General features: G+C 40.0%; 3 protein-coding genes across 3 annotated transcripts; 2 read left to right on the forward strand and 1 right to left on the reverse strand.

Moving 5' to 3' along the window:
- The first annotated feature begins 1,883 nt into the window (after positions 1-1,883).
- blnk (B cell linker) lies at positions 1,884-12,380 on the forward strand. The gene is made up of 22 exons (XM_062430879.1): positions 1,884-1,962; positions 2,997-3,062; positions 3,643-3,689; positions 5,645-5,685; positions 5,777-5,894; positions 6,200-6,303; positions 6,507-6,579; positions 6,923-7,006; positions 8,921-8,946; positions 9,037-9,065; positions 9,176-9,232; positions 9,365-9,392; positions 9,480-9,531; positions 9,693-9,753; positions 9,844-9,871; positions 10,043-10,073; positions 10,503-10,578; positions 10,721-10,749; positions 10,922-10,977; positions 11,103-11,186; positions 11,289-11,444; positions 12,243-12,380. Exons 1-22 carry the CDS (start codon positions 1,910-1,912, stop codon positions 12,357-12,359), a joined length of 1,416 nt encoding a protein of 471 aa, XP_062286863.1. The 5' UTR covers positions 1,884-1,909; the 3' UTR covers positions 12,360-12,380.
- A 1,847-nt stretch (positions 12,381-14,227) lies between these two features.
- LOC133992173 (zinc finger protein 518A) lies at positions 14,228-18,259 on the reverse strand. The gene is made up of 3 exons (XM_062430878.1): positions 18,202-18,259; positions 14,988-17,211; positions 14,228-14,907 (listed from the first exon to the last, which is right to left on the reverse strand). Exons 2-3 carry the CDS (start codon positions 17,194-17,196, stop codon positions 14,228-14,230), a joined length of 2,889 nt encoding a protein of 962 aa, XP_062286862.1. The 5' UTR covers positions 17,197-17,211; positions 18,202-18,259.
- Positions 18,260-23,474: 5,215 nt separating this feature from the next.
- On the forward strand, positions 23,475-26,099 carry ccnj (cyclin J). The gene is made up of 6 exons (XM_062430652.1): positions 23,475-23,569; positions 23,818-23,908; positions 24,028-24,238; positions 24,331-24,630; positions 25,298-25,457; positions 25,748-26,099. Exons 2-6 carry the CDS (start codon positions 23,840-23,842, stop codon positions 26,097-26,099), a joined length of 1,092 nt encoding a protein of 363 aa, XP_062286636.1. The 5' UTR covers positions 23,475-23,569; positions 23,818-23,839.
- The last annotated feature ends 105 nt before the right edge of the window (positions 26,100-26,204 follow it).

Raw genomic sequence — 26,204 nt, forward strand, 5'->3', positions numbered from 1 at the left:
AAAATGGAATATCATCAAGTATTACGTTTTAATGAGTGTGAAAATAAGAATTGTTTTTGTTACTTCATAATGAATTGTTTATATCTACACAGGGAGCAGGGGCCTATTTCAGAAAGCAGTTTTAGTGAAAATTCTGAGTTAGTTGACTTAGAATTGAAGGATACTTCGGTTTTCGGTTTCACAAAGCCAGTTCAGCTTGACTCTGAGTCAGTTACCCTGGCAACATACTCCGTGAAAACTAACCTGCTCGCTGGCAAGTTTTCTTCAACTAACCCTGAGTTTCTCCTTCTTTTTAGCTGAAGCCTGCAGATTGAAGGAGCTGTCAGACATGGTGTGTCCTTTTCTTAAAGAGCCAGTTGATATTGAAGCACAAATACTCTGTAGAAATCTCCGTCAGAGGGTGATCAGACCCCGCTGGGATGTTTTATCATTCTCTGATGATTTTCTGTTTGAGTGTTTTCGGTTTTTTTGTACAATTGATAATTTATCTGAACAATATTATCAGCCCTTGTATCGTCTGTACGACACATCGTGGACATGCTCTCAGTTCATTAAATAATGGCAGTGTTGGGATGGCTGAAAATTGACATTTTTTTGCATAGAAGATTTCACTAACTACTGAAATATATCACATGTTGAATGTAGCCACTGAATGCTGTTTAATGAGATAGAGCAGGCTAAACAACATCACAATAGCTTGTAATGAAATTATAACTTACTTGAACTATATTTTTATATTTCATCTTCAGTTGCTGCCAAGTAGGCCTACTTTTTGTACCTGTTGGGGTCTGCATGAAAATGAAATGTGCCACGCACGCGCGCACACACACACACACACACACACACACACACACACACACACACACACAGAATATAAATGTTGAATAAGTGGACATCTCGAGATAAAACATGTCTTTTTTATTCATTTTGTTGTAATCTGCATACTTATGCTCCAAGTTATTTTGGTGATTTTCCCAGGGTCCATTTTTGCTTCTGTTATCTTTTTGTTCATAAATATAACTTTACGTGAACATACATAAAAGTTTCTGGTGCCAAATCTACAGTCCCCAGCTGAACTGCAGACAATCATATAAACACTTTTAAGTAGTCATATCTACATACATCAAAGCTAAAGAAACTGCTTTGGAAATGATAGTTTCATACATTACATAAAATGGGTCAGTTATAACACACAAGGATGTACAGCTCTTAGAGAATGAATGGAAAAAACAAAGGAGGTTGAATTGAATTTCCCATAAGTGTCCCCAGTGGTTCCACATTAACTTCCAGCTGAGCGGCTCCAGACTGAATGATGAATAAAGGCTGACTAAAGGCTTTCTTTTTTTGTCATCATGAATTATGCACAGCTGGTTCCTTAAAGATCCAAACTGTCTCTTTAATTCTTGAGCAGTGTGGGTTTTTCTCACCACAGACAGCTTCCTGGTTTCCACACAAACTAACAGGACGGGCTGCACGATCATTTTCATTTGCTTTGTAATCTTTCATTAAAGATTACAACACCGTACTTTCCACGACACATCACATCACACATGACTTTACCCACAGACTAAAAACGGCGACGAATTATCAAGTACCTGCCTTTTGTTTACACCCACCAAGATGTGTCACGTAACAGTAATAAATCTTTATAGAGAGCCTTTTAAAGAGAGTTGCGCAATTCTTTGCAGACGATGGCGTGTTAATGATGCAAGAGGTTTGTTGAATGTGTGTGTGTGCATGTGTTGCTGTGTGTGTGTTTGCGTGTATAAAGGGTGAAGGGGAGTGGAAAAGAGAAGTGACTTTTCTTTCAGAAGCGAATACCCACCCCTTTATGACAAAGACGTGACTAGCACTAGACTGAAAGCATAAGGGGAATGACGCTAGAAAAATGTAGTCACTTGAATTAAATATGAATATGGAATCGTTAGGTAAACTCGCTGCTCCTGCCGCGGCAAAGATTCGGTAAGCACTTTGAGTTTTATTTGACCTTTTGGCTTATGCTTTGTAATAAGAATAAGAAATACTTTCCAGCGCACATTGCACACAACAATGGAGCCTAATACAATAAAATAAAAGTAATAATAAGTGGTAAAATAGAAAAGTTTGCTATGATACATTGTACAGTAATTGTATACATAGTATATAATGAAATGAAAGCAGTATTATCTACTACGTTGTGGCCAAATTTGACAGCAAAATCACAGTTTCCTTTCGTTTGCATTACAGTGTCAGTAAACAGATTAGTATTAAGAATGAATCAGTCCATTAAAGGTAAAATTGGGAAAGTGTGTGCTCAAACTAAATTAAGCTGGGTGGATGCTCTGCCTTTAGCCTTAATGTCCATCAGAAGCTCAGTGAATTCAATTACAGGGTTCACTCCTTATGAGCTAAGAACAGGGCAACAGTTCCCCGGACCTGGAGCAGGGGTACCAGATGTAACACGTATGTGGGCGGCTGTGGCTCAGGAGGTAGAGCGGTCGTCCTCCAATTGGAAGATTGGCGGTTCGATTCCCGGCTCCTCCAGTCTACATGTCGATGTGTCCTTGGGCAAGACACTTAACCCCTATTTGCTCCCGTTGCTGTGCCAACGGTGTATGAATGCGAGTGAATGGGGTGAATGAGTTGTAGTGTAAAGCGCTTTGAGTGGTCGAAAAGACTAGAAAGGCGCTATATAAGTACAGTCCATTTACCATCTGTTTACTCCGCAAACTGCAAAAGGGTTAAAACTTGGGCAACACATTTTTTATCGTGTCCTGATCATTTTGAGTGTAAAAATGAGTGTTTTTTCCATTATATAAATCAAAACTTTAATATAAACCTTATCAGAAATGTGGATTTATAGAGAATGAACCCATCTGAGTAACATCAAATGATTCTGAGTGTGTTTTTGTTTATGGATAAGCTGAAATAATACCAGTAACCACGTGTTTAACACTTTTGTTCAGCATATAAGGCTGAAAAACTTGTGACTCAAAACCAAATCATGTGTTTTCCAGGCAGCTTCAGAAGATCGTTCAGGACATCAAGAAAAATGACGGCAGCTTACTGAATAAACTAAAAAGGTAACTCTCTAAACTTTCCACATCTATACTGCATTTTTAAAGTGTATTAGACATATGAGACATATGCGACATATGCATGTATTATTAAGTAGGAGGTAAATCTCTAAGTTTAGTAATCTTGTGTGTGTGGTGTCTGTATATATAGACATATACATCAGTGGGTGTATGTTGATTCCTCTTTCACAACCGTTGGAATAACAGACAGAAAGACCAAAAATAACTGAAACAGATGGCTGTTGTCTCACTTTCCTTTCCTGAGATGAATCCCCTTAAGACACAGGAGGATAGCTATTATAACGACACACGTATAACAGAATCTATTTATACTCATCCTGCCACGTAAATATGTACATGAATCTGTTAAATTCAGATATGTAAATATAGTCTTTCCACACTTCTACAGCACAGGAATTATGTCACCGAAGACAAATAATTATTAGTCAAATAATTCCACTTTAATACTGTAATTATCAGCACTTATCTTGTATTAATAGTGAGTGTTCTCACTGTAAAACCTCTGTCATATCACTGTTATGTCATTTATCACCTGCTGTTGTCAATCTCTCTCTCTACATGGCAGACTGAAAAGCAAACCGGTGCCAAAAGTACCTGCGAGAGATTACAGACGTAAGTAATGTGTCTTTACTCCTGGTTTCACACGAAACCCTTCAAATGAAGAAGTCTCGCTCCACAGATTCCGAGTGAAGTGAGACCCCCCCTTCCCCCCACTGCTAACACCACCACCACCCCCACAACAACCGATGTTTCCTTTAAGCTAAAGTTCAAAAATGAATTCTTGCAATGTACTGTACATATGGGTACTTGAGTTATTGTATTGACAGTCATGAAAATATGTGAATCTGTCCTTTAAAGGTGCAGATGATTTGGTATTTATTGTACCCCCAGTTTTCCTTGCACAGCAAAAGCATACAGTTTTCAAATATGATTTATGCAAACCGAGCAAATGTAAATGTACCACATGTACTCTATTTATTTATCTAAGGTTTGTGGTAGCTCATTTCTTTGGTGCGCTATATAAATCTACCACGCTTGAAGAAAAAAACTGTTCACTGCCTGCTTTTCCCCCATTGATCTCTGGGTTAGAAGTAGGGCAATATTTAGTATAACTAAGCTATGTTTTGTCTTCATCATTATTTATCACCCTTAATTTGGACAACATGCATACCAGCATTCCATTAAAAACACGTTCATAAAGGGAGAAGATGCTGAAAAGTCAATATTTTTAAGAAAGTTGAATTTTTACTTGTATTTTTAGTTGTTTTAGTTGCTGACTTTTAGCTTGTTCATGTATTTCAGATAATGACACCCATGATAATCACAGTTTGCAATTGTCATAACTGCCCTAATTTATCTGAACTTTCCTTGTCTGTTCTGTGAAGGCCTACTTGGTTTCTTATTCACTTGCTATTAAAACTTCCCTAATAGTTCAGTTTATCTGCACCTTTTAAAAACAAATCAAAGTCATTACTTAAGATTTTAAAAAAATGCATTAGAGCAACGTTTAACACTGTAAAAAGGCGATGCAAAATAAATCAATTAAAAGAGATTAAAATGACATTCAACATTGAGATAAGATACAATCAAATAAAAGCAAATGATCAGTAATACAGTTAGAGTGCCATTACAGTTCATTACACGTTGCTCCCAAAGAACATAAAATACAGTAGAGAAATTAATCAAAGGCACAGAACAGCACGTTTTAAATTTAGATTTGGAGAAGGAAGTTGGTTCCATATGTGCAGCATAATAGCTAAAAGCTGGTTTTGACTTGAGATGCTAACAGCTGACTGCAAGTCTACTGAGTTTATATTGATCAAGCGAGCAAGAAATGGTCAGAATTAAGTGATCTATAGCAGCAGCAGCAGCACTTTAAAATCTATAACTAACAGGAAGCCAGGTAAAGATTTAAGAGCTAGAGTAATGTGGCCAGTTCTGGTTCTTGTTAACTTTGCTGCAATTGTCTGTACCTGAGAGGCTTTCCGCCTTGTTGCCAAGCAACATAACTTGTTCGTTTCATTCCCAGAAATGTAATTGCATTAAGTTATTGACATGACTAGACTAGAACATCCAGTCCAGTTTCACATCAGTACATAAACTCCGACGTTGAAACCTTCTGACTCATAAATGTCCAGATTGTACAAACATACCATGTAAAGACACAGCAGCTGCAAAAACAAGTGCTAAAAGTACATACAAGATAGACTTTTCCTGTTTCCAAATGTTTGAAGAAACACACTGTGCTTCTGTTGAGGTTGCATCACAAAAACAGCAATAATGTGGGACAAAGTCATTTGTTGAAAGGTTATTCAACAGTTCAAAAGGTGAGGTTACATGTTCCACTGCTTCCTCAATGGAACAACTGACTAATAGACAAGGCTTCAAGGCTAAAATTAGACACATTTTTCTGACACCTGCTCAGATGAATGTATATTCGGTGGTTAATATTTTTATGAAATCCAGAATTAGATGTGTTACTTTTACTTTTTATGTGGAAGTAACTCATCACAGTTTCTCCTTCCCCCTCTTTCTCATGAAATCCCTTTCAATGATTGTGTTTACAGATGAAGACAGGGAGTGTGATGACTTTTCTGACCCTGATTACGTAAGTTGGGAAAAACTGAACATCAAAGTGATTTAAAGTGTCCTCTGAGATATTTGTATCTAACAATATTGGGAATGTGTCTTGCCTCCAGGATAATGACACGTATGAGGATCCATGTCAGGACCATGATGACAGCTACGAGCCTCCTCCCAGCCACAAGGTTTTCAACACAGCTTCTTCAGCTTCCTTCCCTAGGGGGGAATATCTTGGTCAGTGTCATTTTTTCCTGAAACTTATTTTTCTCACAATAAAAGGTTAAATATGTGATGGCATTCTGATTTTTAAAGCAACAATCTTAGTTCCTCTTATGATATAACTCAAAATTCATGCATGTTCTAGTTCCTTTTCCCATGCAGTCTTTGCCATCACTCTCTTCCTACATAAGTTGATTTGGTTTATTTTCAGCCTTTTAGTTGAAACACTGCTGAGCCAAACCGCAATACACAGTGGGCTTCAGGATAGTGGTTCATGCAAATGCTGACATTCTGTTTCTGCTTCTGCTTCTCCTTTCCAGACAGCTGCCGTAACCGGCCCGACAGGCCACCCAGGAAGCCCTTCCGCCCAGGCAAAGCCTCCAGACAACTGCCCCCTGAACCCACCGATGTGGAGAGTGATGAAGTAAAGAAACTCTGATTCCTTACCTAAGTTATAAGCCTCAAACTCACATACATACTGTCCTGCAGGCCTCTGTGCTCATATTTCCACAGCCTGTAACGTGCATCGTGCCTCTGTGAATTTCACCATATCCTGTGTATTGGTTAATACCTCCCAATGGGAGTGGACAGCTTACAGTATATTTTTTGCATTATGTTACTTTGTAGGAAGACTACATCAGTCCAGACGGCGGTAATGATGATGACAACTACGTTGAACCTTCAGAGAATCCACCTCCTAGTAAGATACAGATCAAAGTATAGAGAAGAGAGACTTTGGAAATACAATATGTGGAAAAAACAACAATATGGATAGTACTACTACCATAAAAACACTGTAATGGAGCACTCTAGTAGCACCCTAGTAACCCCGTGGTTACAGCACGTCGTATATATACAATGTCCCTGGTTCGGTTCCGGCAAGGGACCTTGGCTGCATGTCATTACGATCTCTCTCTCTACCCTTTTTTCCTGTTGGCTTCTCTGCCATTAACTTACTAATAAAGGCAAAAATACTCCCAAAAAACATTTTTTAATAAACAAAACACTGTAATAAAAAAAAGCTATATTAATGCTTTCCTCAGATCCTATAATGCATGGTGGACACAGACCAGGGAGGGACCGTCCCATGATGCGTACACCTTTACCAGAGCGCCCACCCAGTCCTGGTAAGTACAACCATATGTCACAGGCTAAACATGCTATACAGGTCACCAGGGGTCAACCTCTACATTGGCCCTAATCATCTGTACACAGCATAACTTTCATGCAATTACACTCTGTCTTAAAAACTACCTGAAAATGTACTTGTTAAACAAGAAGTAACGCACTACTTGTATGATTAGATTTAATTAAGCTTGGGTTGTGGCTTGAAAGATTTTTTTCCCCCAATGCATTATTTGCACTTATTTTAAAATGTGCAATGAAGTGCATGAAAAGTCGACATTTTGGAAATAAATGGATAGTTATGATATGTTTTTTTTATACTAAGATAAAAGTCTTATTTAGGCAAAGAGTCTACAGTCATGCTGGCATTTCTGCGAGGATGTACTTACAGGCACAGTCTAAATAGCAAAATGCTAATGTCGGCATGCTAAAATGCTCACAATGACAATGATGTTAACATGCTGTAGAGCAGGTGATGCTTAACAGTATTACCATGTTACGCAGTACCAGTCCCATTCAAGAATGAAAAAGTGTGTACAAACCATTGACTGGTACCATACAAACCATATTATTATTATCATATGTGACTAGCTTCAGCATGTTAGCATGCTAACATTTGCCAGTTAGCACTAAACACAAAGTACAGCGGAGGCTGATGGGAATGTCATTAGTTCTGAAGGTATTTGGTCGTATTGGACAAAATAAATTTGATGTGATGATGTCACCTAAGACTTCATCATGTGGAGGGCATGAGTGACATGGAAATCTATTCAATACATGTCGCGACATTTTACTAACTACAAAATGTCAACGTCATGGAGCAAAATAAATTGGTGAATCATTAAAGTCATTGGGTTGCATCCTGTGGAAACCATAGCAGCTTGTACAGAATGGTAGTCCATCTAATAGTTGTTAAGATATATATGGACCAAAGAAAAAACACATACCGTAAAAAACGTTGTATAAGACGCAAAAGTATAGCGTTAAATGTGCGTCTTATACACCGGTGTGTCTTATTCACCAGTGAAATACAGAGAAAGGTTGGATCCGGATGTGATTATAGGTCTGTAAAAGGCCGTCCACACTAAGAACAATAACTATAAAATACAGTGAAGATAATGATGTGAGCGTCCACCTTACGCATTTTGCACTCGAGCTTAATAAAAATAGACCCGTTAATGCTGTAGGTTGTACGGAGTGTGTTGATCAAAAGTATTTCAGACACTAGTTGCTGTGTTTCAGTAGGCTATTTACAGACCAAACTGATGTTATAGCGCAATGTGCAAAAGCGCTACTCGGGTACAGTAATCTATTTGCGCACAGCCACAGCTCTGATGAAGAGTTTTTGAGACTTGAGTAAACACACAGGTGCACACTGTATTAAATATGTAAATTTACTGTGTTCTTTTAAAAGGTTTAATTGAAACTCATAGCCTAACCTGAACCCAGTCAGAGTTAATATACCGGTCCAGTTCAGTTAAGCAAATCATTACCGGACCATTAACCATTAACCTGACTCACTGTTTCAGGTATAATATGGGTGTTTCATATGTGTTTCAAATAAAAGTAAATTGAGAAAGTTTTGGAGTATAAACATATGTGTTTATAAATGAATACTTACTGGTGCATTCAAATAAACCAGTCTTTTTCCCAGCATGACAGCCCCCAAAACAGACTGCGACTTATACACTGGTGCTACTTTTACACCATTTTTTACAGAAATGTATCACTGGACAGTAATGAACTAATTTACAATATGTCCCACATCAAACAGTCAACCTAACCAGAAAGGCATTGTTGCATTCTGAAGTGATTTGTTTGTGCAATTAGACAATGCATCACAAAACCAAAAAGAGGCTTTTGTGGTTTTACTGTCTAATATCTACTGTCTAATTGTGGTTTTGGTTATTCTTCAGATTTTTATGAAGTTCCTGACAAAGAGGTAAGCCTTTTTCTTTATCTAACTGTAAAGCAGCAACAACATTAGAAGAATTTTAATGCTATAACTTATGGTTTCATGGCATCTTTACAGGAAAACTCTTTGTCTCTTCCAACAAGCAGGTCAGTTTGAGACATTCTTACAATATGTTAGGTTCTCATACAATAATCACAGGATTTTAGAACTAATGCTCACTACAATCTGAGACTAATACTCGCTTGTACCCCTACAGACTGTGTCCAATCCCCAAGCCGCAATCACATTCTTTACCACCAAAACCCAGCCCCAGGTAGGACTGCTGACACAGAGGCTTAAGAGATACATCTTTATTTGCAAAGAGAATTTTATTTCAAGTGTGACTAACTCTCTCTCTATTTAAAATGAAAGTCCAGATACGATTTTAATATTTCTCTTTTTTCAGAATGAATGTAAGGAGATCTCCCACTCATGTAAGTGATGACAAATGAACAAGATTTGATTTGACATAAGCTCCACATTCACGAGAACACTGATTCATTGGTTTTGTCATGATGCAGGTCCAAGAGCCCGCAGGCGGTGATGAATATGAAGTATGTGATCCAGATGATAGTGAGTATTTATTCAGTCCACATGTTTTGCTTTTTTTTACCTCAGAAAAGAGCCCTACCATGAATCACTTCAGCACGGTGCGCCATCTAGAGGACGGCCAGTGCAATGAGCGAAACATAAACTGAGTGATCACTTAATTCTTGCATTGTGCACTTCTCTAGGTTGCAGCGATAAATCTTCAGAGGGACCTTCCCGACTCCTACCTAAACCTTTGCCTAGAGAGTAAGTATCACTTCTTTAACACGTTTCCAATTATACACACTGTAGAAAGTAGACAATGACTGTTTTTTCTTTTTCTTTTTTTCTCTTTAGAAGGTCACCAAAACCACCTGTACGGCTGGTATGAATATAACTGCTTCAACTTTTAAATACTAATTCTACATGACACATTCAATCATTGCTTTACAGTTTTTACTTTGCATTATGAAATATTTCTTCTGATATCTGACATGATGTGCTTATACAGTATGTTTATGATTCTGAAAATCATTCAATGTGAATCTCATTGCAGAGGCCAGACTTAAAACCGAGAGAATTTGAAAGTAAGTGTTCCTATCCACTCTTAGTCACACTAGACTGAGCTAGTATTTAACATTGAAAAGAGCTGCTTAGTGTTTTTCCTGTATACCAACGTTGAATCTGAATTGAAATGTATCTGTGCACATTGACATCATTTTTTACTAATTGAATTGTGTGGTAAACTAATTCTCGTTGCTCTAGGCTGTTGCAGACTTAAAGTGACTTGTAGCATCCCATTATGGTGTAATTGCATAGATACGTACATTAGGCATTACAGATTTCCCTCATTAACTCCATACAATGGAGATGTGGATGAACAGATAAAGCAGATGCATGAGCCTTGAAACAACTGAAAACCTTACTTACAGAATCCATTTGTGGAATTTGTCTTCAAATTATATTTAACACTAAATAGCAAACATGCTAATAGCAGCATTTGTGGATTTCCACAGGCCGATCGCTTCCTGTGATTCAAACTCAGCAGAAACCTCCACCAAAAGCATTCACGCTGGACCTGAAGCGACCCAAGTAAGTAATGCAACACTCACTGCATTATGTTTATACTGTGCAGATGCATTTTTAATGCTCATTGAATGAGTTAAATTGCTTCAACCACAGCTTTATACTATGTATTTACTGTGGTATGCTCTGTTTGTGGCTTCTTTTGCAGGATTCCTATTCCACAGTTTACGTCCCCCAGTAAGTAAAATATGCTTCTCACTAGTGCATCACAGGTTAACAACCATATGCAGAGGAGTAAACAAACTCTTAGCATTTTTGTTACATTATATGTTATATTTATTTAAAATGTCATATTAAAAGCTACATTATTGCAAGCTAATTACAAATGTTTGTGTCTCTGTTGTCACAGGACAAGCTGACAGAAAAAGTGCTTCTATTGAAAATGAGTCAACAGATCAAGATAAGGTTAACCTTTTATATCATTATATCGTGCACATCAGTAAATGAATCAACAAATATACTGTGTATATATGTATATGCACAATGTATCTGGAGTAAAGGTTGAAAATTCTTCTTTGACTTTATTTCAGGACGCAGACCTCTATAAGAAACCGTGGTATGCCGGTTCATGTGACCGCAAGACTGCAGATGAAGTCTTGTTTCGCTCGAATAAAGTGAGAATGTCATTATTTATGTCAGCACTGTTATTACACATCTACCCAAATTAGCACTTGGCATATTTTTCTACCAACACGCCCATAACCTTTCTGTTTCAGGACGGCGCGTTTATGGTGAGGAAGAGCTCCGGTCAGGACGCTCAGCAGCCCTACACATTAGTGGTGTTTTATAAGGGCAGAGTGTACAACATCCCCGTCCGCTTTACACAGACGACTCAGCAGTACGCACTGGGGAGAGAGAAAAAAGGAGAGGAGGTACAGTGCATGACTCTTAATTGTGTTCATACTGCTGTCTTTAGTTGGGGTTCATCCGGATTGTGGCCTATATGTCTTTAATGATTAAGGACTGTAAAAACATCCATGTTTACATCTGCGTGGGCTGTAAATCTAGCTGTTTGTCATTATGCAGCTATATTTGATTTGTAATAATTAGCAATCAGAAAAGCCTCTGAAACATGGACACTAAACACTACATTTAAAAGCTCACACTGATGTCAATTTTACCAGACACTCAGGACGCCTGTAAATACATGTAAATACAAGCCTCACATGCATACCAGTTCTGGGAAACAATAAGCAGGACAGTTTCACTTTTAATATGAGCCATATTAATATTCTATCCTGTTACTTTGATCTCTCTGTTTGTTGCTCTCTGTTACTAAGTGTGAAGATCATATTTTAGTTTTTGTTTAAGAACACTTTCATTCTAAAAAATGTGGCAATACCTCATTGTGTCAGTGAGTGGATTGCAATACACAGATAATATGATCAAATTTGAATAAAAAAGTGTAAAAAAAGAAAAAGAAATAAATGCTGGTAAATGTTGGTTCATTTTAATTACAATTCTAAACTTGATGGCTTCAGTCAGTTGTAAAAATGCAATAAAAAATGATATCAATCATTTTAGGCATCACACTTCAGTAATATCACAATAGCACACCTCAAACCTCCATGTTAAACATCATTAAAAATATTGGGAGCAATATTCCAAGAACTGATTTGTCAAGTTCAGAGTAATTTCAGGAAATACTGATTATCCCTTTTTTTCCCTAGTATTTCAGCAGCATCTCCCACATCATTGATAACCACCAGAGGAACCCTCTAGTGCTGATTGACAGCCAGAGTAACACCAAGGACGCCGCCAAGCTGTGCTACCCCCTGAAGCCCTAGATGAGCCTGACTGATTGAGTACAGAGAACAGCTGATTGTCTGGACTGGTGCGCCCCCGTCCCGCTGTGTTCACAGAACTCATTATCTGACACTCTCTCTTTTAATCTTTGTTAATCTGAGGTCCTGTCAGCAGGATCGGATACTAGACTAGTCTGCAGTGCTGGCCATGCAGAGCTGAAGCAGCACTGACTCAGAAGACTCTTTCACTAGATGTTTTTTATAAAGATGTTTTTAATAAATGCTCAGGCAATAAACAGCTGATTCATATTAAGGCGAGGAATGAGACTGTGTTGCTGCAGCAGCAGAAAGAAGGTAAACAATTTGTTTCGACAATACTTTGTGGAGTCAAAAAATGCAAGGTTGTATATTTCGTTTTAATAAAACTCTTTTTTGTGTGTGTTGTACAACTCACATCTTCAGTTTTCACAAAATGCCACCAGGAACTGACAAACACTTTCATTTATTCTCTGTTCAACACGTAATGCTATCATACTCATGTAGATTTGTTGCATAAGAAAAAAAAACATCCTAGGCACTTGGTGAAAAATTCTCAGGTAATATTTTACAGTACCTCTAGCTGGACTATATATATATTTATATATATGTACACACATAATTATAAATCTTTTATCTAAACTGAAAAAGTATATATATTTACAGAGTTACAGACACTCAAGTGTTTACTCTGGAAACACAATTTCGGTACATCTGTCCAATGGTCCTCGACTGACACACACATGATCCAGTCCCCCCTCCCCCCGCCGTGAAAACTGAGGGATCACGGCTGCATAAGGAAAACGTTGAGCCACAGGAGGACACCGGTTGAGATTGTCATAGGTTTCGGCCTGAAACGGTGAGGTAACGGGAAATAGAAATCCTCCTTTCATAGTGCAATTAAAAAGATACGATTATCATTTTCAAGTCAAAAGTGAGGAAACTCATTGAGAGAGAAAAACACCACATGATCCAATTATCTAGGCCTCTTTATCTTAAAAAAAAATTCAGATTTCAAAAGAAGTAAAAATGTCACTAGCATTGCATATTGACATCCCATGACACAGGTTTAGGTTGTAAAATGTGTCGTGTCATGTTGGATATCTGCTCCCGCTCACAGAATGCATGAAATTATACCTCTTACAGATAATACTAGGTTTGAACATAATTTGGAGTTTATACAAATTTTTTTTTTTTACAGATACAAAGATTCTTCCAATGGCCCAAAAAAAAAAAAAAAAGCATAAACAAAAGCATATAAAGGCTTAACCAGAAAGAGTCATAAATAAATGTTGAATAAAACAGCTTATTGTCTTTTTGTTTTGTTTTTTAAACACACAGTTTTGGTATATCTGAGTAACTTGTGGGTCTCTACGTCCCATTCCAAAAACATAAATATGATAGCTACCACACTGTATATCCTACCCGTATATAAACTGATCCATAAAACTCAGATGGTATGGCAAATATACATATTACAGTGTTCTATAAAAGATTCCATATGACAGTGTACTTAAATCACCTTAAATAAAGCTATTGCGTAGACAAAGTACAAACAGTACAAAGAACTATATTATCGAAGCCACGTCCGTCGTGGTTGTACAAATAATCACTAACCAACATAGTTTGTATCAAGCTACTCAAACTGGGAGAGAAACAATAGGTAAATGTTACCCTGAGAATGTGTACCCTCCAGAAAGTGTGACCATTATTTTTCTATTTCTCCTCATAAACAACCATTCATAATTAAGACTTTTTAAAAAAACAACAACACTGTGGATAGTGACTGTCACCGTTTCCATTATTGTTTTGTTGTATTGCAAAGACATTTTTTTTCCCAGGCTACTTTTATTCTTATCCAGTGTGTGCGACGTTTAAGCGTTTTCACAGTTTGGCTTTTTCCACTCTATCAGATGTCGCTGCCGATGAAGCATCCACATTTCCTGGCTCGTGAACCCCCTGCCGCAAAACCAGCAACAGAAATTGGTGGTGGTGGTGGCGCCGGCATCCCTGCTGGGGGAGACGGCGCTGACTACTTCGTACTTTTTCCTGCTCAGCCTGCGAAGTTTCAATTTTAAGATGAACCTCTCCTGTACGGGGTTTACGTCGTCCTCCCCGTCCGTTGGGTCGCTTGCCTCGATGGCCTCTCCGCTCATGGCTGCGAGGACCTTCAGGGTCCTGCGTGACAGCACCACCTTCTGCACCTCTCCCCTGTACCTGCTGACCACCTCCATGATCCGGGCGACCTCCGGGACGTCTGCGTCCGGGTGATTGAGCACCACGACGGGCTGGTGTCTCCCTGGACGCTTGACCGGCTGGAAGGGACTTATTGCTACTAACTTCAGGGTCCTCTCCAGGTTTTTCGGGAGCGGCTGCCAGCGGTGCGCCGAGGCTGGTGAGGGTTCTTGTTGGATGGCTGTCCCCGCAGGCAAGTCGCTGGTGCTGCTGCTGCTACTGATACTGCTGAGTAGATCTGGGTGGGCGTCTGCAGGCACTCTTATCTCTTCAACACTCTGCTCTAAAGAAAGAGCGAGGTTTAAATCTTCCGAGTTACCTGAAAAGATAAAAAGAGAACACTCAACAGAAAATTCTCAACCATTCTTGTTACGTGGAAACTATACTTTGCAGTCTTACCCTGCGGTGTAGTGACAGGTTGGGAAACAGGGGAAGATTTGGTGTAGCCTCTCTGAGAAGTCACTCCATCGGCGGCAGACACACGGAGGTCGTCGGGGGGTCTGAGCTGCGAGTTCTCGGGGCACGTCTCCACCGTCGCTGCTGCCATCCCGTTTGACTGGCACGTCTTTCCGGCTGAACCGCTCCTGTCAACTTCTGTTTCCATGAACTGCCTTGACTTCGCCGCGTCATCCCGCTTCTCTTGATTCGTCGACGGCGAGGCTTCGGGCTCCGTGGGTTCGCTTCCGACTGTGTTTTCAGACCTCGTCGGCTGTGCGGCACAAGGTAGATTAATATCCTCCCCTGGCTTTGATTGTGCGGTGGGTGTGATGGCTTCAGAGGGGTCGTGCTGGTCAGTCGTGGAAGCTTTGGTCCATTTCTTCTGCTGTGCTTCTGTTGACAGCGCGTTTTGAAGAACCTGTGCCGTCTCCTCCGTTGACATATGAGCATCTGGCAGTCCAATGTGGTCACCCATTGGGTCGCCTTCTGATGGAGACAGAGAGCTTTGCGACACCCACTGCATCTCTTTCACAGGATTCTTCTTCAACACTATCTTTAAGGCCACACCTGAGTCTCCTTTGTCTTTCTTTTTAGTTCTCCGCTTTCTTTTCCGCCTTCGGTTCTTTCTCCTAGTTTTTGGCTGAGCTTTACGAACGGATGTCTGCTCTTTGCTCTCATTTGTAACCTTGAGCTCGTTGAAGAGATCCATTCCATCCTCGTGGGCATGTGCATTTTTAGGCTCTGCATGTTCCTCATTATCTCGATTGGTCTTTAATTCCTGATTCTCTCTGTTTTCTTGCATCCGAGTGCATTCAGACAGCTCGTTCGGGGCCGACATGGAGGCATCATTATTTAGTTTTGTTTCGGTCTGTATGTGATCGTTCAAATTTGACTGACATCCATTTTGGTCGACTATGCAGCGCGCATCATCGGCGGCGCTCTCAGAGGAAAGGGTCTCCTTTTCTGATGACGCCATCATTTTCAGCCTTTTGGCATATGTGGCACCGTTCTGGGCCACCGTTATCTTGTTCTTGACCGTGAGGACCGTGAGGTCGGCAGAGTTGGACATGATGCCGTTCTCTGACTTCGGGTGAAGGTTCACGTCTTGAGGGACATTTGACAGAACCGTTTTAAGAGCCTTGGTCCATTTCTGGTCACCGGTTTCCCCCGCTACAGACTTCATCAAAAACTGCTGAGTCTCCTCTAGTGTTGTTTGTGGATCTGACAGATGGCAGTATTTATCCAGGAATTCTCTCCCTGGCAGAGAAAGGCAGTCCTGTGTCAGCCAGCACATTTCCCTAACTGCACTTCTTGTTAATCTAGGCTTAATTTTTGGGAGAGGGTCATTTGGCTTCATTGCTATGGAACGAACCTCCTTCTTCTTCTTCTTCTGGTTACCATTCTGGCTACCATGGTGAGCATTAATGTGCTTAGCCAACAACCATTTCTGAGATGCCTCGTAGCCACAGTGCTGACAACATAAAGACTGAGTGGTTGTTTTAGACTCAAACTGATTATTGTCCTTTGTGTGCAGCAATAGATTAATCTCATTAGCACCATCCAGGCCAAAATGCTGTGAGTACACGTGCTCTAAAAACACTCCAACGTCCCCTGTCGAGAACTTCTGACACATTTCACATGAATATTTGCCATTTTGGCAGTGATACATTGTCAAATGTGCACTCAATTCAGACCATGTGCGTTGAACATCGTCATTACAAATGCTGCAGCTGGAAAAAGTATCCTTGTGGCTTAATAGATGAACCTGAAGGAAGGACAACTCGTGTGCATTAAAAGCACACATGTGACAAGAAAAAACAGGCAGGCTCCCTCTGTGGTTTTCCTCAAAGTGTTTTACTAAGTCTTTGGGAAGATATTCCGAGTTGTCCTTGCATTGTGAGCATGTGAACCTGAGTGTGTGCCTGCTATCAGTTGTCCTGTGTTGACTCTGTTGTGCTTCCTGGGGGGGCTTCTTTGATGAAGGGCACGCTGTGCTTTGCTCCCTCTTCTCTGCTATCTTCTTTGGTCCATGCTTATCTTCACTTTGCATAGTCGGGGGCTGAACGGCAGTCTTCCTGAGGTGGGGCCGTTTGCGCCAAACTCTATTCTTCTTGACACGCCGTTTATTATCTCCTGCGGAGGCAGCTGCGCACATATCCACCAAATCCATGGGTCGTCCGGTTTTCTGAAAGTGAGCCAAAAAAGACGAGAGATCAACACACACAAATAACACAGCTCGTAACTGAATCCAACTAATCCAAAATGCACATGTGTGTGTGACGTCTATATCAGTTATGAAATGCTTTCAGGAGACCCAGCATGCTCTCTGTGTGTGTGTGTGTGTGTGTGTGTGTGTGTGTGTGTGTGTGTGTGTGTGTGTGTGTGTGTGTGTGTGTGTGTGTGTGTGTGTGTGTGTGTGTGTGTGTGTGCTGATACTGCAGTTATGCAAAGTAAAGCAATAAAAGAGAGGCTGCATTCACTGTGTCCCACACCTGTTGCTGGCTATGGTTCAACTTGCTTCTGCACGGATATTAATTCATCACACTCTGCTTTAAAAACAGGGAACTCAGATCACTATCAACCACCAGCTGTAGGACACTGCACTTACACTCACCTGCTCTCATAGTAGTTATGAACTTGATCCCTGCGTTAACAAAAAAACAACTAAGCACGCTACGAAGGCACCCCCAAATGCACACAAACCCAAACTAACAAATGCACCAGTAAATAGTCTGTAACAACGTGAGGAATGACTTTTTCGTCGCAGATTAATCGGCGGGGGGAGTCGTGCGTGCGGCCATTGTGTAGTCTGACTTGACCACAACAAAGTGATGAGACTGCCTTTGTACCGAGCTGCAAACGCCTTGGGAATTGGGAAGTTGTGATAAAACTATCCCGCTGTCTTTTTTCCACTTAGCTTGAAAACGCGTTTCGTCCCGCAGCCGCCGAGTTAACTACTGAAACGTTTTTACCGTTTGAGTGATTTGAATTAACGTGACGCACAAGAGCTTACGAAGACGAAATAACTTGGAGAATATAAAGCGTGCTAGCAAAGTTACGCCACGTCCGTTTTTTCACCTTGCATCGAGTTATTAGTGCCGATAAACCCGCCCTGTGAGAGAAATGAGTAACACACCACTAGTTATTTGTGCAGTTGTGTCGGGTTTTTTTTTACCTTTTTCTTTTGTGGAGAGCTTGACAGCTCAGCGAGTGGCAGCCATGATGGTTTTGCATCCGGGGATTACAGCCTCTGAGCTCCTTTAGCCTTTAGCCTGGTGCCTCCGACCCACTGAGAGCCCGTCCTGTCCAGGGGCCCACTGCTCCGTAAACACTGCTCAGTGCATTCATGTAGGGAATGATTCAAATGTTAACACTTTATGTCCCTATAAGATAAAACAGCCCCTCACATGGTGCCAAATTACATTAAAGAAAGGTATTTATAGGGTGGATTAGGGTAATGTGGGACACTTTTTGCAAATTCTGACTTGTTTACCCTATTTACATATGAATCCATACATGATATCAACCCCTAATATCATTATGAAAGATGTTTCCTTGTTAAATCATTAGACAATTTGTGGTATTGAAATCAGAAGTCCGAATTTGTAGATTTTGTAATCTGGGACACTCCGGTTTAGAAATATTTTTATTTATACAAAGCAGCCTTATCTGCCAAAACATTCTGAAATGTGCATACCCATATTTGGTCATTTAATTAATTAGGCCTACAATTTTTAGGATAAAAACTAGCAGTCTGTATGTTCACAGGTGTCATTTTAAACAATATAATTTACACAGTAGTCATATACTAGTTAGCTTTAAAATAATTGAATAGAAGAAGAGATAAATGCATTGGAGTTTAGTTGTCCCACATTAGTCAATGTCCCACATTACCCTAATCCCGCATTAAAAATAATCGTGACTGAATTAACCTCTACAGGTGATTACAGCAGTGCAAATGAATCTCTTCAGCCTAACACTGCAACTCCAACTGAAATATTAATATCTCAAATTCAACTACCACATTCACTAAATGTAGGATAACCCCTTTGTTGCCCCCCTGCCCTGTCTATCTATGGTGGTGTCTATTACGCCTGTCTGTGCCCACCCTCCTCATATTTTGTCAACCCTATTACATAAAATACATGACATGGGCAAAATATGAGGAACACCATTCAGTATAATGCACCTCAGTATGCCACCACCACTTAGTATGACTTTAGTATTAAACATAAAGTAAAATATCATGTTTTTGTCAATGTTAAGAAAAACTAAAAAAAAACAATTCAAGTAGAATTTATAGCATAGCTGTTGTATTGGATTGAATTAGATTGCACAGGTTTACCTAACGAAGAGACTGGTGTGTGCATGTTAAACTATTGAAACATTCTGCAAAATGAATCCAAAGCATCCCATTTGGTGAGTCAAAGCTGCCCCAGGGCTAGCCCAAACCTGTCTTTTGTTGTTTTTTTTACATCCACCCACAGAGGTCACAACACCACATACTTGCATTACAATGTCTCATAAATGATGATGGACAAAACAGTCTAAAACACCTACAATATGTAAAAGGGTACATTTAATTGTTGTACAATGTGGTTGACAAGTGATGCTTAAATGCTTAATTATTTTTCATTCCAAAACAATTAAAGGCAACTGCAAAGTGTTAATGTGCAGAACAACATTCAAACATTTAGAATAGGCTTATTGAAAAGAAAAAAACACATTCATTTCAGTATACTGTTTTTCATATAAAAACTAAAATAATATGCTTAAAAATGAACAGAGAAGACTAATGACACATGCATTAATTACAACAAGGGAACACTAATGAGAATAAAACAAGCTTAGTGATATTGACTTTTTTCATGCTCGGTTCGCTCCTGCTCCTGCTAGTGTGTGCTTCATTGGTTTTCCAGGCAGGTAGAGAATAATTGAAGACCCATTATCTCGCAAAACACTTGTGAAGTTATAAGCTGTAAGTTACCTCTGCTAGAAGCCGGGCGCCCTTTGGGTCTGTCAAACAGTTCACAAATCACATTAACACGCAATAAAGCTCTACTCCCCACGGTTCAATAACAGCCATAAAAACAGTCCGCTGGGGCTGAATTCAGTAAATGTGTGGCACTATATTTCATGCAGGTGATATGCAGTAGATTAATGCACACAGTGACCTTTTAGTGATCTGTAATGAGCCTCCTTAAGATGAATCTGAGAAACTGTTAACTGTTGTTGTAGAGACAAGTAGAAGCCATTTTTATATTCTACCTAATGTAGATTAAATTAAGAATGTCTTCTTATATTTTTTCTGACTTATGTGCTTGAGTATTGTAGTCTTTACTGCTGTTTCATTTGCTTATTGAGCATATTCAGTACTAAGAACACTGTTGTCACATTTCTATGTCACATTTTGCAAGGTGGTTCGTCACTGAATCATATGTGAATGAGTTTATATAGGCAGAGGAACCTTTGTGCTGTTAACAACCTGGACAGATCCCTTTTGAAAACTAAAATCAGGTAAAGATGAACATGATTTGTGTTGCCAAGGAACTGTTGATATTGTTGACCATATAGCAGAGAATCAGCTGTTCAAATTGAGAAACCAGCTGAGTCATTCAAGATAATTGTCATCATTCATACCCTAAAATACCCTCGACCAGACTGTTTCTGACACTGACAGGTCCAAAAGATGATATTCCATCTGCAAACCCTATGAGAGCATTATCCCACCAGTCTATATTCAGTGTGTAAAATCAATAGCTGAAAGACTACTAACATCCTTCAGTTTGGTATTTCTATCCATCTGTGTGGAGAAAGAACAGCAGTGGGTTGTTCACACTACTGAGCAGGTCAATGGCCGTCAGCGGCCCTCCAGCAAGAAGCTGCATGACACCCGGAGGAAGAAAAGCACAGAAAAGAAAGCCACCGGCCTTGTCCACCCGGGACACCATTTGTTTCCTCTGGGAGACCGTTCCAGTCCATTAAGAACAAGACTACCCACCACCCCAACAGCTTCCACCACAGGGAAGTTAGTATCTCCAATCCTCTTAAGATGTACCCCCTGCATGCACCCAAAATCTCTGCACTGCTCTTTTTTTAAATTATTTAAAGACCATTATGGTGTCCTTTTAAAAGTTAGTACAGTTTTTTCTGACACACACATACACAATACATGACTACACTACACAGTCCTATTGTGTCCATTGGTGTGCCTGCTTAAAAGCCCCAGAAAAGCTTACACACTAGTCTTACTTTCAGGAAATATTTAATAGACCTGATTCTCTCCTAGTTCTGTTGGCTCAACACGCCACACTGTCCTCCATAGATTTTAACTCCAGAAACTCCCTCACCGCTTCAATATTCATCACTGCTAAATATTGCATGTGTTTATATGATGTAGAGTAGGCTATATAATCTGATGAGTTCTTTAATTATATATACAGACAGTTTTCTTCTGCGTCATCGTCAAATTGAAGATTATTCAATATAAGTTTCTTTATTTCTCAAAAGACAACTTTAATGTTGCATCAACTTATTTGGGTCATATTGAATTGTGCTGTGCAGCTGGGACAAATTGACCCATTTTGATTTAGTGCAACACATACGACACAGTGAATTACTTTGTCAACATGAAAGTTAACATGCATGGCTTATGTTTTTGAAAGAATATGCAGGTGTACATCTTCATTAAGCATGTACACAACATGTTTATAGTTGATCTAATGGGAGTATTGACATGGAATAGTGAAACCAGACTTTTCATAGTAAATGTGATTTTTTTTTAAAAGAAGTGATTTCACCTCATGTAACAAATCTCAGCTCATCAAATTTGCACCACATTTCTTGGAGCACACAACAGTCTGGGTTCGTTTACTGTGTATTTCTATTCCTTCCTAACTATTTTGTCATTGTGTACTTCATGAGAGAGAGAGGGACAAAACAGCCTAAATTGACAATGAGATGAGCTTAGGGATACTCAGAGGGCCTTGGCACTAACAATGCAAGAGAGCGAGACTAATAGTGATAATAACAGACAGCTTCCTCTGAAAATGAGATGATCAACTGAAAACAAATAGGCATTAAAAGTGTCTCTGCGGATATTTTCAAGGATGACTGTGATTGTGCCACTCAGGTCTTCATTAGAAATGGATTTACTGAAATTACACCTCATCTAAGAAGGTAAATGGCACTTTTGTCGCTACGTGTGATTTAGCTTGGGTAAATGGCTGTCTTTAACCAAGCATATCATATTCTCCAACGTATTATTTTAAATCAGATTCAATACAGTATATATTAAGCATTCTACAGAGATTTTGTTTCCTCTTGATTCAAAAAACCCCCAAAGTGTTCTAGGTCAAACTGACCTGATTACTGTGAGCATTAACAAGAAAGTAAACAGAAGGCAAGGTTATGTAGGAATAACCTGCAACACAGTGTAATAATCTCAAAATAACCGCTTTTCTTAATGTTACAGATATCTTAAATGTTACAGATTGACATTCTGTCCAAACATGACAACTGTTTTTCAGATATGTTATTGGAAGGGTTAACCAGATGCATTTTAAGTAAGTCCAGTTAGTAAAGCTTTTCTAGTCATCATGTTATCACTTTCGAGTGGTACCACAGACTGGGACACATAGGTCTTATTTCTCAAAATCTAGTGAGATTTATTGAAAGACATTTGAGTGCTCAAAGTGAATGAAAGCATACCATTAAATTTAAAAATCTTGTACTCAGGCTGTTTTTCATGCTTAGCAAGCATCATTTTAGTTTCCAGTAAAATTCCAGACATATATCACTTCTTCATCAAGACACATGTGGGCATATTTTGCTGTAAATAACTGCATTCTTATAGTTTCAGTTATTTTACAACTCTGTTTTACTGGGGATTGTTTGCATGTGGCTGAGAGCTATTTAGTCTATGCGCTGATTGGATGTTGAGAGTTTCCATACTTACTTGTAATTGGCTGCGCCCTGTGTGCTTTAATAGTGCTGGCAGTACTCGTGCTGATTTCAATTACAAATAGGAAATGTCTCGCTTTATTTAGACGTACTAAAACTCGGTCAAAAATAGTCCTTGTTATTAAAACCTTTCCTTTACCAAAAGTTGTAGTTGAGTCAATTTTCGTATTTTAGTAATCAAAGAATCATACTTTAGGACAGTTTAGTTTATACATAATTAGGAGCACGAACAGAATTAAAAATAGCTGCCAATAATATATGTATAGTATGTCAAATGAAACCTAGTAGCAAATAATTGTGTCTATAAATCAATTTTAAACCAATTTTTGACAGTCTTCATTCGTTAAACGTCATATTTCAGCTCTGTCGACCTTATTTCCCTTTGTTGTTCATCGAGCCTAAAGTGGATACCGGTGTTTCCGGCAGCACGTGAAGGCAGCAGTTGTGTTTGCCGAACTCGTGCTAAGCAGAACAGCTTTGCTGACTGCAACAGTGTAGTCAGTGAGCATGTCCAGCTAGTTTAAAGTTTAAAGTTTACTTCAGTGAAACTGGCCGTAATATTAACCACATGTGCTCATTGGGTGAGTCTCCACTTTACAACAGTCAACATTAACTATATTTATTTCCTCGTTTGGGAAAAAAACAAACAAAAAACTAATGAACGACAGGGGCTTTTCATCGCGGTGCCCACTGCTGACCTGCTAACATGAACATTTATATGACTGGTGCAAGACCCTACATTAACTTTAAGTGTTTTTACTTTCTAGAGGAGCTTCGGCATTAAAAAGCAATTGATTGAGGTTATGTCATACATTCTACATTTTTAAAGGTTTTCCAAAGCACTGTGTTAAATGGAGCTAGAGGACCAATGGTGGAAAGGACAACTAGCTGCAGATATGTACCAGGAGCTACGATACAAAGTGAGTGCGTCACAGATTGAGTGGTTACTTTTAAGTGTTAATAATCTTGTGCCATGCTTCAATTGCATTCTTCCATTTCACGCTGTGTAAAATGTCCATCCTGTCTGTCTCCAACACAGGAGCTCAAGTTGCCTTCCTTCAAAGGCCAGTCCCCTCAGCTCAACTTCAGAAGATACTTTGCAGACCTGATCGCCATCGTCAGCAACCGCTTCAGGTTGTGTCCTGCAGCCAGACACCTGGCAGTCTACCTGCTGGACCTCTTCATGGACCGCTATGATGTGACTGTGCAGCAGCTTCACATGGTCTCACTATCATGTCTTCTTCTGGCCAGTAAGTGTGTAGATTACATGAATCTGCAGTGTGTAACTTGTAAGTCTCTTCACTGTCATGTTCTTTAAAAAGCTTCACCTTCCTCATTGCAGGTAAATTTGAGGACAGGGAGGACCGGGTGCCTAAGCTGGATACTTTGAACAGTCTGGGATGCATGAGCTCTATGAATCTGGTCCTGACTAAGCAGGGTTTGCTACACATGGAGCTGCTCCTGTTGGAAACCTTCCAGTGGAACCTGTACCTCCCTACAGCCGCTCACTTCATAGAGTACTACCTGTCCATCGCTGTCCAAGAGGGAGATCTGCATGACGGCTGGCCTATGACTTGCCTGGAGAAGACCAAACTGTACATGGACAAGTATGCTGATTATTTTATGGAGGTTTCCCTGCAAGGTGAGCTGCAGTCCATTGAAACAGTTCAGTCGGGAGTTAAGGGAAGCAAATTGAAGAGATTATACATATTAGAGAATGTGTACAATACAATTGACGAAGGTTTCGGTGTCACAATTTCATGTTAGACAGCAGAATGCATACAAATAAAAGCATTTCATTTGGATAACCTTTGCTAAAATGCAACAGGGGAAATGCATTACATACCAACAAAATGTGCCTACTGAATGTTTACAGTTCTGTGTCAACCAATCAGCCACAGGAAGTAACTTTCTGAGTTCCTTAAAAGGTTATTGGTAGGAAACACCCTGAAATAAACTGAGATGCTGGTTCATCTTTTTTTTTCCCCATTACAGATAACAGCTATGGTGACAAATCATGAGTAAATTTATAGTTTTAGCTTTAACTAAGGTTAGCTGTGGCTGCCTCGCTAGATAGCTTTCACTTCACACAGCACTCTCTTTCTGTTACAAGGGAGACAGTAAGTGTGATAGCAGCTTTGACAGCCCACTAATTAGCAAGCCAGAGTGAACTTTATGTTATATGTGGTAAAACAGAAAATTAGATTCCAGTCCTAACTCAATTTTGACCAAATATGTAGTTCACTTGTTTTTTTTCTTTGCTTCATGTGTTTGATGATTGCGGTTTTCTTTCTTCTTCCCCTTTTTAGATCATGTGTTTTTGTGTTTTGCCCCCTCACTGGTGGCAGCTGCGTGTGTCGCCGCCTCTCGTCTCATCCTCCACCTGTCCCCGACGTGGCCCCCCCGTCTGCAGTGCCTCACAGGCTACACATGGGAGAACCTGGTCCCCTGTGCCGAGAAGATGCTAATGTGTGTATCTGTCTGTTGCTTGTTCATAAAAAAAAATCACCAATGCGCATTTAAATGTACAGGAATTTATCTTGGTGGCATTGACGCAGATGTAAGCCGACAGCTCACAGCGTACGTTGACACACGCTGCACAAGGACAATAGGATCTCACACACAGTGCGAGCAGACAGAAGCCTTTATATTTCAGGCTATACATTCAACAAGAGGCACACGTGAATGCTCATCTTACAGCACTGGATCTTTTCACTAATCGACAGTGGAACTCTTTGTCCCTTTTTTTCCCCCCACAGTGCACATGACAGTGATGTCAAAGAGGCCAACAAGCAGAAGTGCCAGCAGCCTGGGCAGCCACCACAACAGCAGCAGCAGCAGAGCCAGGCAGTGTACCACGGTTCAAGTCAGGCAGGCACTGTTGCCCAGTATCTGCACCACCCAAGCATGCAATACCCCCAGCAGGCTCCTCAGCAAGGCCTGGCCCTTAACCACAGGCCTGCCTCCTACCTCAGCCACTCCAGCAGCCTGCAAGCCCCGAACAACACTCAGGCCATCACAACCTCGCTAGATCCAAAGTCTAACATTCCCAACAGGGCTTACCAAGTCAGCATGCATTACACCTGCGCTGCCCCGTGCTTTGACAGATAATGGCTGTTCAGGATTTAGTAATTTTTTTTTTTTTTTTGGGGGGGGGGGGGGGGGGGGGGGAAGAGATGTGAGCCGTTCCTCTGGGGAACAGAAAAGAATACAGTA

Source organism: Scomber scombrus, chromosome 12, assembly GCF_963691925.1.
Source record: "Scomber scombrus chromosome 12, fScoSco1.1, whole genome shotgun sequence".
NCBI lineage: Eukaryota > Metazoa > Chordata > Actinopteri > Scombriformes > Scombridae > Scomber > Scomber scombrus.

What these genes read in the sequence shown, in the direction of transcription:
- LOC133992173 (XM_062430878.1), bottom strand. Translation starts at nt 17,196, where the DNA reads ATGGATTTGGTGGATATGTGCGCAGCTGCCTCCGCAGGAGATAATAAA. An exon ending in ACCTGTCACTACACCGCAGG is followed by an intron (nt 14,908 to 14,987) that starts GTAAGACTGCAA and finishes TTATCTTTTCAG; the next exon opens with GTAACTCGGAAGATTTAAAC.
- blnk (XM_062430879.1), top strand. Translation starts at nt 1,910, where the DNA reads ATGAATATGGAATCGTTAGGTAAACTCGCTGCTCCTGCCGCGGCAAAG. An exon ending in TTACTGAATAAACTAAAAAG is followed by an intron (nt 3,063 to 3,642) that starts GTAACTCTCTAA and finishes TCTACATGGCAG; the next exon opens with ACTGAAAAGCAAACCGGTGC. An exon ending in GAGAGAAAAAAGGAGAGGAG is followed by an intron (nt 11,445 to 12,242) that starts GTACAGTGCATG and finishes TTTTTTCCCTAG; the next exon opens with TATTTCAGCAGCATCTCCCA.
- ccnj (XM_062430652.1), top strand. Translation starts at nt 23,840, where the DNA reads ATGGAGCTAGAGGACCAATGGTGGAAAGGACAACTAGCTGCAGATATG. An exon ending in ATCATGTCTTCTTCTGGCCA is followed by an intron (nt 24,239 to 24,330) that starts GTAAGTGTGTAG and finishes TCCTCATTGCAG; the next exon opens with GTAAATTTGAGGACAGGGAG. An exon ending in TGTGCCGAGAAGATGCTAAT is followed by an intron (nt 25,458 to 25,747) that starts GTGTGTATCTGT and finishes TTCCCCCCACAG; the next exon opens with TGCACATGACAGTGATGTCA.